The 19,727-nt window shown below is 38.8% G+C and overlaps 1 protein-coding gene across 1 annotated transcript in view; it reads left to right on the forward strand.

Moving 5' to 3' along the window:
* Positions 1-19,727, forward strand: part of LOC104130462 (dynein heavy chain 5, axonemal-like) — a 160,260-nt gene that overhangs the window by 90,385 nt on the left and 50,148 nt on the right. Inside the window, exons 58-61 of the mRNA XM_035899011.1 lie at positions 44-259; positions 2,938-3,105; positions 10,050-10,268; positions 12,797-12,973. Coding sequence (XP_035754904.1) covers positions 44-259; positions 2,938-3,105; positions 10,050-10,268; positions 12,797-12,973 — 780 coding nt within the window. The remainder of the gene's footprint in view (positions 1-43; positions 260-2,937; positions 3,106-10,049; positions 10,269-12,796; positions 12,974-19,727) is intronic.

Genomic DNA, 19,727 nt, shown 5'->3' on the forward strand with positions numbered 1-19,727 from the left:
GATTGCTTAAATAAATGGATTATTTTATTTTTTAATTTTTCAGACAATAAAACCTTCTGACATTGCAACTGTTCGCAAACTGGGTAAACCTCCTCACTTGATAATGCGAATTATGGATTGTGTGCTACTTTTATTCCAAAGAAAAATAGACTCAGTAACACCTGATCAAGAACGCCCATGTGTGAAGCCATCATGGAGTGAGGCTCTGAAGCTAATGAATAATTCAGGATTTCTTAGCATGTTGCTTACTTTCCAGAAGGTAAGAAGTTAATGGTGGCACTATTACTCCTATAACTATCTCTAGAGATCGTTTGAAAGTGTTTTCTACCTTCAAAGGTAGTTTGAAACAGATGAAGCTTTTGTGTACCTATAGTTGTAGATCCCTTTGTGACTGTCTTCCTCACCATTTTCATGGATCACTATTTCAGTAATCTTTTTTCTGGGCAACACAGTTTTGATGGCAGACACAAGTATCCCAAGCACTAGATGAGATCTTGAGAAGCTTAGTGTTATCTTTATTTGGGCAGTTCCTGCTTCTCGGTATGAATATACCTTAAAAAGATCCACTGTTGATTTTTCAAACAGCTCACCATCTCCAGTGCTACCAAGCCTGTTTGCATGTAAGACACTCTAGAACTCTAGAATTGTTTGGTAGGGAGATAGGAGGAAATCCAGAAGAAAATGAGCTTCTTGTCAGGAAAAATACTGAGATATTTGGGAACTTTAGGGTTCTTTCACTAGAAAAGTAGTGAAATGCAGAATGAACTGAGAAACTTAATATCAACTATAAGAAAAATAAAAGCAAACACAAGTTTTTATTTCTGTCAGGACAGAAACTTGTCCCGTTTAAAGCAAGATTCACTGGACTGTGAGACAAGGGAAATTTCTCTGCAGGGAAGAGAAGAAAGATGTCACAGGTAGCTGGACCAGAAAAAGAGCTAGGCTGGACTATGGAATGGCAGAATCATGGCTCAACTTTAAAACCCAGAAAACCAAGCAGGTTTTGGCAAACCCTGACTTTTCTGCAATGTTGCAGAACATGCTCTTTCACTTGTACACTGATTTTTCAACCTGCTTCAGCTGTGCATTTTGTTGATGCCTTTTCTAAGCTACTGGAGTGTTTTTGTTGTGCAGATGAGGCTTGAAACCATGATTCTCACTATCCCCAGGAGCTATTTCTCCCAGTGAGCCATATTGACAAGGCACCATGTGAAAACTTGCACTGCTTCTGTAGACAGTTTCTTCCTGGGGCTATCCATCTGGTCACTTTTCCAAGTACTATCTTCACTAAACAGAAAGAAGAAATGAGTTTAAAGATAATGGAGGGACTAATTATGCACTCCTTACTCAAATATGTCTCTAATGAGGCTTCCAGTTTTGGCACTTATTAGTAGCGTATGTGTTCCTGCTGGTAGTTTGCAACACATCTAACTACTCAGAGGAGTCGGAACAATCTCTGTGGGACTGAGTTCTTGCAGGAAGTGATACTCATGAATGTGGTGAAGAACATTAGACTACTGCTGTCCCTGATGAGGTACTTCACATGCTGTCGTCCTACCTCATTTCTTGTTCCTAAGAGAGTATATATGAGAAGAAAGCTCATCCTGTCTGGAGTTCTGAGTAGACCACACTGCTTACGTGCTTGTGACAATTTGGGTCTTTCCTAATTTTTTTAGGCAAGAAAGATTAGTGGATTAAATGGTTCCTTGGGTTTAAAATTGATTACTTAGAAGGAAAAGCATGACATTTTTCAAGCAGAGAACAGAGATTTAGGCCACTGCTGGTTGGTCTTTGCTTTACCTTTGCCAGCTTGCTAGCTCATAATTTTGAGTAGGAGAATGAAGAAGTCAAAATATTTGTCCAGCACTAGTTTATATTTTAGCAAATTCTGATTGTGAAAACATCACCATGTGTGATCTTAGGAATAATACAAGGAATGTCTTTGCTATTGTAGTAGCTAGGGATCAGACAAGTACAAGACAGTCCTTTCTGCTATGCAGAAAAGCAGGAAAAGGGTATATTGCTTGACAGTATGATCAGAGGATGATTTTTAGATGCCTTAAAAGAAAGGCATTAATACATTGCCAAAAAAAGGGAAGATTCTTAATGCCTCGATTGTTAAGCAACCATTGTTACCCTGTATAAGCTCTTCTACTCTCTACATTGCTTAAGGAGATGAATTCCATTTTCTTCTGACACTTAATTATAGATTAACCACCATCATCAAGGATCTGGCTTTTCATGTTCTCAACAGATTGTGAAGGAGGGAAAAAATCTGAGATTAGAATAATGAAGTGAACAGCTGAAAGAAATCACTGTTACAGTTAAGGAAAAGGCTTAGCTTCAGTGAAGTGAAGTCAGTGCCTTGAAGTTTCACCCTCTTCCTTCCTAAAGCTGCATGTTTGACTCCCTAAGCTGTGTGCACACTGGTGCCTGTCTGATGCCATGGTGAGCTTGTTCAGGGAACTAGCCTAGAAGAAAAGTAATCACTAGTTTGCTGACGTAGATTTCCATCGTATTAGCTTCCAAACTAGCTCACTGAGCGTTGCTGATGGTATTAAAGATGGGGCAAGAACATCTGGTTGAGGGGGAGGGGAAAGAAGGTACAGTGCTGTAGCAGAAATAACTTAGATCAGCTTAAGTTGTCATGCAGCTATGAGTACAAGTAATGTCTGTAAATCTTACAGGTCAGATAGGGATATTTAAATGAAAACTCAAATCAATGTGTTGCAATGGAAGTAGGAGGCATTTTCACCTGGGTTCACAAAAAACAGCTAATCTGTCCTTTATAAGAGTGAAGGGCAACAGTGTTGTTTTGTTCATTCCTTCTATAAGAAGTGGTAGCACCATGTTTTTAAAAAGAAAAATGTTTCTGTGAAGCAAACTTTATTCTAAAATCAATTAAAAAAAATAAAATTTTTCCTTTCCATTGACTAGGACTCAATTACAGGAGAAACTGTGGAGCTTTTAGAGCCTTACTTGGATATGGAGGATTATAATCTTGAGACTGCTAAAAAAGTGTGTGGAAACGTAGCAGGTCTTTGCTCATGGACACAAGCAATGGCTTACTTCTATGGTATTAATAGAGAAGTTCTTCCTCTTAAGGTATTTAATGTTACTCATTTTATTTTTCTGAGGGATGACTATAGTTGAGTGGAAAAAATGTCACCTTATTTTGGCTAAAAAAGATCACAAGTTACAAGAGATTCTTGTTTCTTCACATCCAGTTGAGAAGTCAAGCACACAGAGGTTAAATATGTCCCAGCAATTTTTTCCCCTTACACAGCTACCCTGTGGTACAGTTGTTACTTGCGTGAACACAGTCAGTTTTCAATGGGAGCCTTAGTACATAGGTTCTTTATAGAGCCTGGCTATCTTCAAGCAGGAGATACCGACACTGTCTCAGCTCTTGGACTTGGTGCCAGGCACTATGGTTTCAAGAAAACTTCTCCTTGGTCCTGCTTGCCTGGGAAGGAGCATACTTATCATGGTCTTGGTAGACTCTGGGAGAGGAGAGACTGTTCTTGGCACAGAAGTATTCTTTAATACTGGAATTTTTTAAAGCTGGAATTCAGCTCTCGAAGAAAACTTTGCAGTGTCAACTGCTACATGTGAGTGTATATATAATAATCACCTGGCATAGAATTCTATTGTGACATTGAACTACAATACAAGGGGATCAGCTGCCATTGTCTGCATTCCTACTGATAGCTTTATTGTCTTGGTAATTTTTTGTTTATGAGCATATTGAAAAAAAAAGGACCTTGAATATTTATATAGTGATTTATAATCATCACTTCTACAGGGGATTTTATAGCTCTTTTCTGAAGAAATACATTCAATTGGTTATGCTTCCACTGTTCTTATGTTCAGTCTCCTATTGTTTAATCCACTGTATCAATGGTATATTCAAAACTCTTGGCGTATTCTTTTAGTATATTTAGGCAGATCTGATTCAAATTTGTTAAAAGCCTGATATTTTTGATTCAAGTAACTGATAGGCAAGACTATATTTCTGTGATATATAAGTAACAATTCCCTTTTCAAACAATGGGATGTTCACCAATGAAAACAGAATTTGAAATGTGGCTATTGAGAGCTATAAAAGAAAGCAAGACCTAGAGGAAATAGTGGCTTTATCTTCAGATGAGTCTCTGAAAGCTACAAAGGGGCTCTTGCAATTTTTATTTCTATAGCTATGACTTAAGATTACGCATAAATTTAACTTTGTATTCAGATGTTTACATTCTCATCACTCTGTAGCTGATAAAAAACTGAGCATGCATTTCTTGGCAAAGTGCTGCCTATTGTCAGGTATAGAAACAGTCACAAATATTTTAAAACTAAAGATGACAGAGGGAGGAAGCGTTTGAAGTATGCAGGAGGTATTGCAGGAAGCACTGGAGTGATGCTAAGAAAATAATTGAAAATAAATGTACAATTAAACTGCATAAAGTACCAGCACAGGCTAAATCATCCAGTTCTAAAAGCAGTTTTACTGAATGAATTAATCAAGCTGCTTTATCCTAACTGCTGTTCTAGGGGAGAAACCCCCTTCAAAATCCATCCAATATATATTTTAAATTGCATCTTAACTGGGACTCAGTGCCTCATCTATCTTAAATGCGACAACTTGTGAAAACGAATTAATAGTGACTTATATTTTAGTAAATATAGTGTGCAAAAATTAACTCATTCCTAGCAATGGATATGTAAATGTTACCTAGTAAACAAACCTGCTGGATTAACCTGATAGTTCTGAAACACTGTCCACTATTTGTCTATCGGTTAGAATATAAGAGCAGAATGAAGCAGCCCTGGCTTTTGCTGTGATTCTCTTAGCCTCTAATTAAAACAGTGTGTATAGGGGTATAATTTTCCTTAAAGATGTCTCCAGTGATTTTAATTAAGTTTCCTTAGGTGGCCAAGGGAAGTTTGTCCACAGTTTATAAATGCTGTTTGATATTGAGGATTTTCCCTGTCAAACTCAGTTTTAAATATGAGACTTTGTTGCCTTTTCTGCTTTCACTGGTCTCCACAATGAACTAAAAAACACAGCAGGCAATAAGATGAAATCTTGCACCTGAGGAAGAGGTAACAGTCAAGGAGTGTCAAAATGTGATGGTCATCCATTTAAATAAGTGTATCCTTGTCAAGGTGATGCCCACTGGGCAGGAAGACAAGCATTCAAGTCTGAATTCAAGGCCCACAATAACTGTGGAAGGAAAGCATATACTCTGGGGGGTGAAGGGGAGGATTAGATCACCTAACAAAACAGATTGAAGTCAGGACATGTAACTGAATGGAAAAAAATGCAGAATCTTCCAGTAGGTGGTAGAGGCTGTGAAAAGTAGATAAGAGGCATGATCTCTGTGCCTTTCAAAGGTTGTTTTAATCCCAAAGAATGTTCAGTGATAGCAAAGAAATTGAAGCCAAGATTTTATTAATGTCACTCTGCATGGATCTGTTTGCATGTGTACATATGTATATATGTATACATATGTGTATGTGTATAATTTTTTTAGATTGGTGAAGTGAAACCATTGGTTTTGGAATGTCTGCAAAATCTCTGTATGCGTTTGCCTCTCTTATAATGTTGCCCTAAATAACAATGCAATCATGATATTGAGGCTCTGAGAAAGCTGATACAAAAGCAATGGAGTGTGTGTGGAAAATCTGCAGCTTGAGATTGCATTTCCCTGAAGAGTTGTCAGTCAGATGCCATGTGCCCAAGACTGGACTGAAGCAAAAGGCAAAGGTGGTCACCTAGCATATCCACAGAGTCTCGATGAGCAGAGTGACAGTGTCACAGTGCAAGAAGCCTTCTGGCCTGGTCCAGCAGTAGTGAGTGCTCAATGGACTGTAAGAACAATGAACTTGGAAAGCTAAAATTCCTGAAACAAGACAGATGCTAGGAAAGCTCCAAATCTTCTTTCCCTGTGGTGAACTATAAAGTTTCAGAGGCTTTGTTTCTTGTGGGCTCTCTTACATCTCGCAACATTTCTTGAATTTACTGAGCAACAGCTGCTCTTCAGAGTGATCTGGAGTTGGTCTGGGCATTCCATTCAAGAGCAGGGATAGCATTAAATGGTGTGAGTTTTTTTATTGAAGAAGGCATTTTTATTTAAATGCCTTCACGGATCAGGGCCAAATATACTCAGTGCTTTGCAAAATAGTCTTTGCAATGAATCAACGAGAAACTTGTGGCTATGTCAATAGTAATAAATTAAACAGTACTGGGGAATTTTTTCTAGACATTGGAAAGTGATCATCTGCACTGTAAAATTGTTAGAATGATCCCTAGTGTGAATTTGGTCTTGGCTAAGCAACATTTTCTCAGCAATCTCTGCGCACCTTTCAGGAACTAGCTTCATGCAAGGGCCATTTCTGTGAGGCTCTTTGCGTGCAGCCATACTGGTTTAGAGGCTGGGAGAGCTTAATGCGAGATGTTTTTATGCTAGTTAACCTCAGTGCCAGAGAAAGGTGCTGGGCATGTTTAATTTAACAGTATAGCTGTGTACTGTAATTACACATTTATTTGTCCTGGTTTTATGTGGAATGCAAAAAAGGTTAAAAGGGGAAGGATCATTTCACCACCTGCTATGAAATCCTCTCTGAGGGCAGGTTGGAAGAAGGCAGAATATCTGCTTCATAATTTAGTCTGTGGCCCTTGTTGGTACAGGTACTCTCTCCATACTTGCCCCATGCAGACAGATGCAGAGAGTAGGTAGAGGCACTGGCTGGAGCAGATGTTGAGAGGATCGTCTGTGTGGTTCCCCACAATGCCAATGGCAAGAGTAGGCTGAAGCTGCTGCTTTTACACAAGCCTAGGCATGTCCTAGCATAGCGCCCCCCCACACCCCCCACCCCCGCCTCTCTGGGAGCGCATATAAGAGCGTGGATCTCATGTCTTGAATCCTCATGATTCATTCACATAAAATCCATTTATTCAGGCTTTCACACTGCGTCCAACTGGAAAAAAATGTGTGTGAATCCTTGCTTTGCTGCGTGACTCAGAGAGATGAAATGAAGGGCATGAAGCTTATTCACATAGCAATGCCACTAAAGTTGGAAAGGCCATAGTGGCTCTTTGTGGTTGGGAGACAAATTTCCTTCCCGTCTGTAACTGGCTGGAAATCTTTGTATGAAGCTGCTTGGGACTGTAGTAGCCTTCTTGTGCAGAAGATTCTCCTTGGCAGCAGAAGTTGCCTCCTGCTCTCATGGCAAAGCTCTGCACAGGAAGCTGCCAGCCAACTTGCCAGTGATATCAATACAAAAGCAGTGTTTGTACCCATGTAATTTTGGAAAAGTGGAGCTGGAAAGAAAAACAGGGAGACCGCAAATAGTGATGATTTCATAGGGTAATGTGAAACAAGTCTTTCTGCCTTTGGGAATCACATATGTTGGTCATCCTGGTATGCTAGCAGTCATTCTTGTGCAAATAACCATTGTTCATCACGCATGATTAAGCAGCCTACAAATCAAATACCAAAATGTATTACTACTTTGTTATGATTACCCTAAAATTGGCTGAAAAGCTTGGTTAAATTGTCTGTAAAATAATTTCTTATAATAAGTCATCTTCTAGAGATCCCATAAAGTTTAGTGTAAATAATTCAGGGGTTTTTTTTCATGTTAGAGTACAGTATATCTTTTCTTTGTATTTGTCTGAAATATTTTTTCATTGTCCCTACATCTTCAAAGCTGGTAGCCTCTCTAAGAGCCTTCAAGAACTGGGAAGTCTGTTTTATCAGTCTTTTGCACCTTTCTGGGTAGTTTATCGCTGCACGGAGGTCTGTTTTTCATATTTAAAAGGCATCATTGCTCATATGCATTGGGAATTCACATGGCCATTCTTTTCCATTGAGGTTCAGATCCTGCTGTGATAAATGTCAAGGTGAAATATGAATCCACACAGCCAGGTGTAAGTTCTCTGTTGTTCCAGCTGTTCTGCTTAGGCTGTTCTTCCCAGCTCTCCAAGGATCTTGTTCCCTGTGTAACCTACTGTTTGTCAGCTGGAGGTGAAACAATATGTCATAACTTTGTTTTACTCCCATTTTTAGCCCTCACAGCATTTAAGGATAAGACAGTGGTCTGGACTGGGGTGGGGGGTGGGGGGAGATAGGACAGAGGGGGCTGGTGCAGGGCTCTTTCTAGATCTTTTTTCTGGAAAGGCCTGACAGCAGATGGCTTAATAAGGTAACTGTCTGAGTAAGACAGAAGAATAAGAGGAGTTTCTAATAGCTTGAATGACCAAGAGAGAGAGCTTTCTCTCCATGGACAGGATCTAATCCGCACAACATGCCACGGGAAAATCTATCCAGGCTCTGTCTGATGCTGCATGAATGTTGGGTGCCCAGCATCTGAAAGGATGTAAGATTTACTCACTATGTTCCTCTTCTTATTATGGATCTTTTCAAAGCAGTTATCTTATTAAGCCATTTGTTGTTGGGCCTTTTTTGTTAAGATCCAGAAAAAGCTCTGCACTCTCTTCCTCTCTCTCTCTTTCTCACCTTACCCTCCCCACCTCTCCCCCGGTGCAGGACACAGCAACTCTACATCACCTACTCAAAACTCCTTTACTGTTAAACTTTTCCTGATAGTCTAAGATTCACTAAAAAATAACAGCAGTGGTTCTGAAATCTCCTTAGGTGGGTCTTAACAAGACTCACTGATTTAACAGTGTTTATCTCTAGGAGATGCTGTTTAATGTGCTCTTTGATAAACAGTGGAGTAAAAATATTTCAGCCTTCTTACATGATGGAAATTTTATGAGCAGCCATTTCACTGGTTTATCTCCATTTTAAAATACTTGTTTATCTCTAGGATCTGTCAACAGACACAGTGGCTACAGTAAATTCATTTTTTTGCTGACAGTGCTATTCTCTAGATGCGTAACTCATAAAGCAGTACTGCTTTGTTGATTAGTACATCTAATTAGTACCCTAATTCCCTGCTCACAGATCTATCTTTTGAAATCCACCAGAGTTCATGCTGCATTTTTTATCATTCCTAGATCTCAAAATATGATCTTGGTTCCTCTCTATTTTTTTCCTATGTAAAGCAAAAAGAATTTGCTGATTTTAGCGTATTTTGATAAGAATTAAATCTATATTTTTAGTCAAGATCTAATCTAAAAACTCAGCCCATGGTTATACTGTTTACTAAGAGTCATTCCAGAGATTCCTTGTACTGTTACTCTTCTGGTGTGATGTAATGTGAGTGTCAAGTTTCATATTTGTAATAAAACAGTTTTTACAGATTCTTTTTTTCCATCTTCATAACTCTTATAGCAGAAAAAATCTAAATAAGATACATGATATTTAAACAAGTGTTTTAAATATTCAGAGTAAATGGAAGCAACCTTTATCTGTAAGTGTGAATTTCATAAGAACTTTGTCAGTCTCAAATCCTTTGCAAACATATATTTGGAAACACATTCTGAATTCACAAACACTTTTTTTTCCCCTGTTAAGAATACACAATTTAAGAGGCCACATTTAAACGATTGGCAACTCATCATTCAAACTTCTATAGAGATGTGAGAAAAGTCTCTAGACTTTTAGTTTCCAGAGGAGCAAAAAACCCATTTGTTATATTTGTATTGTAGAATTAATTGGTGGGAAAAGAGAGAAGAAGAGTAGTTTCTGTTATCATTATTATTATTTTGTAATCCATGAAGACAATCTTAATTTTCTTTTTCACTAAGGATATGCTACAGAAAACATTGTATGGGTTGCCTCCTGTATCTAGCATACTGTAATTTCAAGTGTATTGTGATTTCAAATCATTGATCATTGTGTGATGAATAGATCATTCTGAAAATATTATTAAAACAGTTTAAGATTGCATTGAATAACTTTAGTGTTATGCTTGTGTTCCAGTTTTAGGTTGAAAAGTAAAAAAGGAAAAAAACTCCGCTGTCATCTTAAACATGTATTATTTTTAAAAGTACCAAATATACAGTACAATATGTGCCATTAAATGAATGTCATTTGCTCTTGCCAAATAATAGGTATTAACCACTCTTTACTTTTAAATATTTGTAGGCAAATTTAGCCTTGCAAGAGGGAAGACTTGCAGCTGCCCAAATGGAACTGAACAATGCACAAATTCAGCTGGATGAGAAACAAATGGAACTGGATCAAGTACAAGCCATGTATGACACTGCTATGAAAGAGAAGCAGGCCCTACTTGATGATGCTGAGGCATGCAGAAGGAAGATGAACAATGCCACAGCTCTGATCGAAGGATTAGATGGAGAAAAGGTACTAGCACATATGAGTAGGTTTCCAGCACAAAGTAGGTGCTTAGTTTTGGGAACACTCCATAATGGTCATTAGTAGTGCTCAAGAAATTCAAGGCATGGTGACATCTCGATATCATATGACATGTTATTTTAGTTATATGTTTGGTTTTTTGCTTGAACTTAATGTATCTAACAAAGGAAAACAATTTCTTGTGTTTACTTAATTCTACTATATGAAGATTTATGTCATATCATATGGTTCATATTGGGATAAGGTTCAGATTTAAAGAGGACCCAAGTTCCTTTTAGCTGCAGTAAGAAGAGGAATTAGGCTTAACCTAAATAATTGCCCTAAAATATTTATAAGAAGGATTACTCTTTTTCGCACCAAATATACAAGAATAGGCATTTGAAGCTTGACTAATTTCCTGAATTATATTTGAAGTTCAGATTTCTACTAGAGCCTTTTACAGAATTATGGGCTAATCATTATCCTCTGCACTGAGCTTGAAATTTACCTTTCCTATGCAGATTTTTCTGGCTACAGCCTGGAGGTTTCCAGAGGAAGCAGGTTACTCTTTTTTTTCTTGTCTGATTATTTGCTTTGATAATTCCTTGGTTGATTTCACATAGAGTCAAAACTGATGAGAGCTTTGACTTCAACCGTTGCATCCTGTGAGGCCAGGACTTTGGCATTTGTTTGCGTAGCTGTACTTCAAAATACATCAGTCAAAAATGTTAGATGCTTTACCGTATTTTTCAGTGAATTTCTAAGTTTAAGAGCAACACCAGAATAGGAAGTTAGAGTGCCTTATTGTGGGTTTTCTGAAGCCTTGTGCTATGAGGTCTTGTAAGAGCTGTTAGTCCATTCTACTTCTGAAAATTCAGACAGAAAAATTAAAAGGCTATATGTGGCACTTGGAGCCTTGGGCAAAAATGACACTGGGTTAAATGTGTCATTTCTAAATTTAAAACATATAGGTCCTGACCAAGATTGCATGCAGAGTGATTGGAAGGGAACAGAAATCTGGAGAGAAAGGAAGAAGCAAAACTTAAATATAATAGTCAAAAAATCACAAAATCGTGGAATAATTGAGATTGGAAGGGACCTCTGGATATCATCAAATCAAACCCATCTCCACTCAAAGCAAAGTCAAATAGAGCAGGTTGCTCAGGGCATTGTCCAGTTGGATTTTGAATATCTCCAAAGATGGAGACTCCACAACCTCTTCTGGCAACCTATTCCAGTCCTTGACCACTCTCACTGTAAAAAAGGGGGTTTGTGTGTTTAATTGGATTTTCCTTTATTTCAATTTGTGCCTATTGCCCCTTGTCCTTTCACTGGGTACCGCTGAAAAGAGCCTGGCACCATCATCTTTACACCCTCCTGTCAGGTATTTGTACACAGTAATAAAATTCCCTCTTGAGCTGTCCATTCTCAAGGCTACACAATCAATTCTCTCAGCCAAAGCTGCCCCCGACCTTTACATCCCTAACTAGTTATTTCTTGCGTCCAAATCTGAGGTTCAGCAAACTGACTTCCCTCATTAGATCCTCAGTTACCTGTGCTAAGAACTTTTTGTCAGTGCGCTCCTTAAAACCTTCTGGATTGCTTGTGTCTTGCTCTGTTTTCGCTCCAGAAGATGTGAGTGGTTAAAGTGCCCCGTGCAGACCAGGGCCTGCGAATGCACGGTTTCTTCCCACTGTCTGAAAAAGAGAGCATCTACTTATTCCTGATCACATTGTCTGTAACAGACACACGCAACGTCACCCATGTTAGTCTGTCCCCTAATCCTAACCTGTAAGATCTCAACTGGCTTATTGTCCATCCCAGAGTCTCAGATGCAGAGCTCCATGCATTCCAGCTGCTCTCTCACACAGAAGAAAACTCCCCTCCTCACCCTCCCAGCCTGTCCTTCCTAACAAGCCTGTACATGCCTGTTGCAGCATTCCAGTTGTGGAAGCCTTCCCACCATGTCCCCATGATCCCCATGAGATCATGACTCTGCAACCACTTGCAGACTTCTAATTCCTTGTTTGTTCTCCATGCTGTGCACATTAGCGTACAAGCACTTCAGAGAGGTGCCCAGCTGTGCTAATTTCCCAGAAACAGTATGAAATCTATCCCCATCATTCTGTCTGGTAGGCACTTCTTTGTTTATGTGAATATGCTTGGGGTGGTCCTCCATTAGCCCTGTTTTATTGATTACAAGGTCCCTACTGTTTATATCACCCCACATATTTTATTTGCCAACTCGGTCCTCCACTTCCTTACATGATAGTTGGTCATCCTCTCCCTCCCACTTTGTTTCTCCTTTAAAGCACTTTTTACTAGTTTATTGTCAAAGATGCTTTTTCTCCGATTGGTCAGATGGTTGCTGTCTCTTCCAAGCAAACTTCTACTTCTGAAAAGAATGATTTAAAGCCAAAAATACACCTGGTTCAAAGAACAATTATTTACCAGAAAGAGATAAATTCTTAAGTTAGATCTTTCATGTTAGTTTTGTGCCTGCTTAATCTAACTTCTTTATAATATTTTACATACAGCTTCGTTGGACAGCAAGCAGCAAAAACTTTCAAAATCAAATTATTGATTTAGTAGGGAATGTTCTTCTGGCCACTGGATTTCTCTCTTACTCTGGACCTTTCAATCAGGAGTACAGGAATTTGCTGCTCCAAATGTGGAAGAAAGAGATGGACAACAGCAAGATTCCATACAGTAATGTAAGTGTTCATGCTCTGTCCTGACCTTACTCTTTGCCTTGCAGAGAAATAATGTTCTGAGCATTCTGTTCCAGAAAAGTACATAATTGGAAGATTATTTACAGGCTGTCACATTCTATCAAATTTTTAATAAATAAAAAATCTGAACTGAGCTTCTAAAAAAGTGGTTTAAGATCCTCTTTATACTGTCACGCATTGCAAGTTTGGTATACAGGCCATCGCTCTGGCAAAGCTGAGAGGGAGATATGCTGTCTGAGGTCAGCTGCCCTGAGAGGAAATGGCACAATATTGGAAATGAAGTAAAATTCACCAGGTTAGAATAGATTTACCTTATCACGAGGGGTTCCATCAGGTAGTCACAGTTTACCCCCATGGTTGGTGGTTTTTTGCAAATGCTATGTTGTGTTCATAATTTCAGTCATAAAGTTAAGCAAATCAGCTGCATTGAGCATTTACTGGAAGTGGAAAATACTTATATTGAAGAAAACACCAGTTGTAACTGTCTCCCTCAACATTTTCAGTTATCCCCTTACAAGTAATAACTTGTGAATATGTGGTTGAGAATACCACCCCACAACTGGCATTGCTGTGCCCCTATAGTTTTTCAGGCAGTCTCTGAAGCAGCAGCTCCCAAGTTAGGCTCACAGGATGGTGCAGAGGTAGGGAGATTGGTCTGTGGCTTCTGGGTTGGCCCAACCAACTTCCAGGGACCCAGCAGATTTACCCTATTTCTACTTTTACCACCTACAGTCTCAGGTACTGCCACTGAAAATCTGCTCTAGATATCCACTTCTCACTCTGAACTGTAAATCTAGAATATAAAGTGTTAATTTGAATGAAAGGGTTTTCATATATTTTGTATTTCTGACATATTACATCATAAATTCTTTAACCTACTGTTCTTAATATATTAAATTTTGAACACAACAAACTGGTCTAGGAGTAAAAATTTCCATTATTTTCATTTAGGATTGCTTCAGTTCAACATTTTAATAATCTAGATTTGCTAGAAAATATCTGTAAAATGGAACTAAACAGCTTTTCCTTTTTTAAAGCTTCACACTTTTATTCTTAGTGTAGCTTGATTAATTCTTGACTGACATACAAATACTCTTACAGCCAATTACATAAAAGACCATTACACATATTGAACCATGAAATATCACCTCTGCACCTCCGTGTATTATCAGTTAATACCCTCCTGTCATACCCTCTGCTGTGTACCCACACTATTTAATTTAGTTTAACTTGAAGTGTCTTGCTGAACTGATTAAGTTAAAAAACCCTGGATTTTGTAAAACTTGGCTTATACCACTTCAGCTTGCTCCAGGGTAAGCTCTTAAATCCACGTACATTTGTCACAGGTGAGGCTGTTCTCAGTGAGTCTGACATTACAGCTTCTCCTCAATTGGCCTAAGTCTGTGCAGGCAGAGGTGGCCTAAACCGCAGTGGAGCAATGGTCCTGTCATGCAGCTTCAGTTCCCTGCCACATCATATACTACCTTTATTAAAGTGAGCAACCTGCATGCTGGGACTACGATACAGGGCAGGTTCCTTTACATGAATCTTGTTCTTTCCATTTACTGCTAGCTGCCTCAGGAGTGCCGGACCTAGCGGCTGTTCTGGCGCATAGGCTTTGCTCATGGCCAGCAGCAGCCTTGCTGCTATTCCATGACTTTTAGGAGGTCTGTCTAATAATCTTCCTTGCACCTGGAAGACACATTCATGCTGAAGGCAGAATTTAGGCTGTAATAATCAAAACTGTCTTTCTGAGTAATCTGTCCATGTTGCCTTCCACTTGGTTTTGTGAATACCTGCGTGCATTTTCTCCAGCAGTAAAGGTTGGAGAAATAGTTCAGGGAGTCTCTCTTACTCTCAGTACAGGGTTGGAGGCATTAAGGCCAAATGGCTCCTGTCCTCAGCTGTCAAAGCTTTTGACAGAGCAGGTGCTGTTAGAAACTGCTGGGAGCAAGTGAGCAACCTGTGTACAGCTGTGGCTGTACCATCACGGAATGGTTGAAGGTAGATTAGTATCCCTGATGCATCTTCTCAGGTTCTTGGGGTATTTGACAATTAAAACCTATATTAGGGAGAACTCTTTTCCATGAGAGGTTTGTCATGCTGTTCATCTCATAGAAGTTACTTGTGAATCTTTTTTTTTTTAATGTTAGGCAGTGCATACTGCTTCTTGTAACAGTGATTAACCTTGACCTCAGAGAGTGAACCTCGCAGCACAGCCCACTTTATGCTATGACTTACAAAGATGAATGATCCTGACTTGCCCAGCAAAGCTCGTTGAAAGCTCCTGATGATAAGTACTATGTAAGGCCAAGATGGATTTATTAATAAAGTACCAGCAGCAGTGCAGTCCCAGGCAAGATTCCTTACCAGTGTGGTATGGGAGTTCTCCTACATACATTCATCCCAGGGAGGCTCTTTCTCAAATTCAGTGTACAAAATGTTCTTAAAAGCTACTTACCTTGGGGGATATCTGTCAAGGTTCTTACCATTTCAGGGTAAGAACTTGGACGTATAATGTCCTTAGAAAGCAAGACATAAAGAACTAAAATTCTGCCTCTGTGAAAATGTTCTGACCACATTACTACTCAGCTGCATCCTTCAAAATTTGAGGTATACTTTTTGATTGTTTCTGCATTGGTTTTTTGTTTTGTTTTTTTTTAATATGGACAGGTTAGACACAGAATGCCATAATTAATGTGTTTCAAACGATAATTACTGTTCTGTTTAGATAGTTGCTGTTAAAGACAGGATTATGACTTTAATGATAGCGTACGGAAGAGACTTTTAATTTTTTCCAGTGAATTAAGTACTCACAAAAGGCAGCATATGGGCTTCTCGTGATACTTCACACCACAGGAAAGAAAGCAGCTTTGCAGTTCAAGCAAAAGGCTTGACATCTGCCTTACTTTGTCACAGACTAACTGGCTGTGGGTGTATGAGTCATTTAGGCATAACAATTTAAAGAGAGATGTTTAAAATCAGCTATCTATCTGTGTAGTTAGGCACTTAAATTAGCTAAGTTTCAGAGTTGCAGAGTGACTGATACTTCCTGATGCATTAAGAAAAAGCTCAAAGCTGTTTAAACCCTACTCATCTGCTTAAGGAGCTAAATATGGTCTTAGGTTCCAGTTGCTGAAAATTTTGGCTATTAGATAATTTACTGTCATTTTCACAAATGGAAATTGTGTTCTTAAAGTTTTGCTGTCTTCTGAGAATAGTTCGTGTTGCTTCATTCAGATTCTTCAATAATCAGAGTAGGAAAAAAATCACAGGGGTAAAGAAGCTTTTGAGTCTTGCAACCGCTGGTATCACTAACTCTCATGACTGTATCACAAGTCTCACTGTATTTGGAATTTTGCTTTAGGCTTCAGATGCTGAATTATGTGATTTTTGCAGAAGTCAAAAGCTTTTTCTTTCTTTTTAAACATGCTTCTAGATGAAGCTTACAAATAGGAATTCTTGAGTGAAAAGTCTAAGGAACAAATAAAAAAACCCCTTCAATTTTATTCTTTTTAAACTCACATAATTATTAGGCTACTTTTCTAATTTGCAGAGCTTGGTTTGTGATTTTAAGCACTGTTTTCTTCACATACACATTCTTGAGAGGCCAGTCACTGTTCATAGTGAATAAAACAAAGCAGGTTAGTCGATGTGTGCATATCAAACTTTAGGAGAATATATGAGCTGGGAAGAGTTCTGACCGTAGCAACAATAACTTTCCATGATAGTTCATGGTTATTGATGCATAGCACATCTTCTCTTTCTTCTCTGAGTCTCCAGCAAGCCATCCTGTATTCATATACATACTTGGAGGACACTATATAAATTTACAGCAGGAGGAAGCTCTTGTGACCAAGACGACCCTTCCTCTTGAGCTAGCAAGAAAAGAGTTTTCCAATACCCAAATCAGCTTGTCATTAGATATTGAACTGGCTTCAGAGTGTCTCTGGTGCTCTTTGATGGACATCAAAGCCTCAACAGAATTCACTTTCATTATTGCCCAACTTCAGTGATTTAGGCACTGAATTTTAAAGAAAGGAAACAATAACTATCAAATATATTGTATCACACATTATGATCAGATTAAGAAGAAAAACCTTCCATCAAGTATTTTAGTATAACTCCTCTAACTGGTACTAATTTTGTAATTACATATTTTCTATTAGGACCTGAACCTAACTGGTATGCTTGTTGACAATGCTACAGTGGGTGAATGGAACCTCCAGGGTCTTCCGAATGATGACCTTTCAATTCAGAATGGTATCATCGTCACTAAAGCATCTAGATATCCTTTGCTGATTGATCCACAAGGTCAAGGAAAGACCTGGATTAAAAATAAGGAAAAGAATAATGGACTTCAGGTAAATAGTTCATTCATTTATTTTTATGTGTGTGTCATTTCTCATCATAGTTAGCAAAGCAAACTACATTTTCTGTCATCATACTTTGGCCATGTGTAATTTAAATCTGATGTTTATTGTATACATTTAAGAAGAAATTAAAATCTGTGACCTATCTGTATCAGAGTGAAATAGCTTATATGGTTTTGTCATCTCCCAGAAAGACAATTTCAAGAGCAAATTGGAATGATATCCTATGCCATATGTATTTTTATGATGAATCTTTTAATTGCTTGTCATAGAGAAAGAGAGAGAAATGTAGTGGGAAGTAACTGACTTGCAAAATTAATACCAGACAGGATCAGGCAGTTGGTGCTGCATGGCAATAACATTTTAAGGTAAGCATTTTAAGAGGAAAATATGGAAAAGAAAAAGGGAGGAATTGGAAGAAGAATGGTGGCCTGAAGTAGAATGGGAAGCTAGTGATCTTTGAGGCATATCAAACACAAAGCCCAAATTTAGACTGCATCTTGACGATTAAATGCATGTAATAAAAATATTAATTGCTTAATTTACCCACTGTTCTCACTTTCTGTCTAGCAGTGCATCCTGTTTGGGATCTGGGTCTTCTCTTTAATTCAAAATTTTAATTGTTTTCCATTCTAATCAGCCTCACCTCCATGCTTTGTTACACCAGTAAGGATAAGATAGGTTATGATAAAGTTCTAAACACAGGATATATTTTCAATCCAATTTTCAAAGCATGATACTAAAGAGTTAGTTGTTAATAAATCAAGTCTGTCCTACAACTGTAGATTATCACATGAATATCATGGTATACTACATTCACTTAAAATGAGAGTGATGGATAAAAAAAAGAAGCTGAGAATGAAGGTAATGATGGTGACATCTAGAGAGCTGATGACATCATGGTGATTTCATTAGCTAAATCCTTAAACTCCTGGAGCTTACCTAAATCTGTATTTCCTAATACTGTTAAGAAAGTTCCAACATTCAATCTTACATGAAATCCAGTTCCTGCTAAGTTGAATGTGCTCAAAAAATGGTGTAGAAACACAGCTAGAAATGGGAAGTATTGTCTGAGAAGACAGAAAAATAATGTACAACATTCAAAGGTCTTGGAAAAAATTATGCCTTTATTAAAAATATGATGAAAGGTTCTCCTAAAACATATGAGTTATATTGACAAAAGAATTTAGGCATTTTGTGACTGTGAAATCTACTGTCTTACAGTAGATAACATGGATTCCTCTAAATTACATCAGACCTCACTTTGGTCCCCCCAAAACTGAATCAAGAAACGCTAGTGTGAGTAACCAACAGGAAACGATAGAGGGGAGGGTGTATGTCATATTTCACCTTCTTTGAGACCTGCATCTCCTACTCAGGATTTCAGAGAGCTGCCAAGCTGAGCTCGGGAGTGGCAACAGTGAACCTCCTTCAGTTAGGGACCTACTCTGACTCTTTCTGCCATGCTGTAGCCTTTTCCCCCCAAATTTTAAAGTGTTCTCCAAGATGCAGCTTCAGTTCCCTTCCTTAATTGGCACTGAGTCTGTATTGCCTGCCCTCCGGGTGGCTGCTTTCACCACGTGCCAGCATGCAGCCTGCGGAAGGGGACTTAAAACACTCAGGTTCCATTCCTTGGTCAGGGAATTGTGTAAGGATCTTATATCACATACTCACCAAAGCAGGGACTGGGAGGTGTAGATTAAAATACCATTTCCTCTTTCTCCACTATTCATACACTCTAAGTGATGATGACATTTGACTGATGAGCCAGAGAAAAATGTCTACCAGGCTTGCCTTGTGGTCAGAATGTGAGAATCATAGAATCATCTAGGTTGGAAAAGACCTTTAAGATCATCGCATCCAACCGTTAACCTAGCACTGCCATCCCACTAAACCATGTGTCTAAGCACCTCATCTGCCCATCTTTTAAATACCTCCAGGGATGGTGACTCAACCACTTCCCTGGGTAGCCTGTTCCAGTGCTTGATAATACTTTCAGTGAAGACATTTTTCCTAATACCTAATCTAAACCTGCCCTGGTACAACTTGAGGCCATTTCCTCTCATCCTATCACTTGTTACTTGGGAGAAGAGACCAACACCCACCTCGCTACAGCCTCCTTTCAGGTAGTGGTAGAGGGCGATAAGGTCTCCCCTCAGCCTCCTTTTCTCCAGGCTAAACAACCCCAGTTCCCTCAGCCGCTCCTCATCAGACTTGTGCTCCAGACCCCTCATCACCTTTGTTGCTCTCCTCTGGATGTGTTCCAGCAATGCAGCATCCTTCTTGTAGTGAGGGGCCCAACACTGAACACAGTATTCGAGGTGCGGCCTCACCAATGCCAAGTACAGGGGAAGAATGACTGC

Source organism: Egretta garzetta, unplaced genomic scaffold, assembly GCF_000687185.1.
Source record: "Egretta garzetta isolate BGI_Z169 unplaced genomic scaffold, ASM68718v1 scaffold88, whole genome shotgun sequence".
Lineage (NCBI taxonomy): Eukaryota > Metazoa > Chordata > Aves > Pelecaniformes > Ardeidae > Egretta > Egretta garzetta.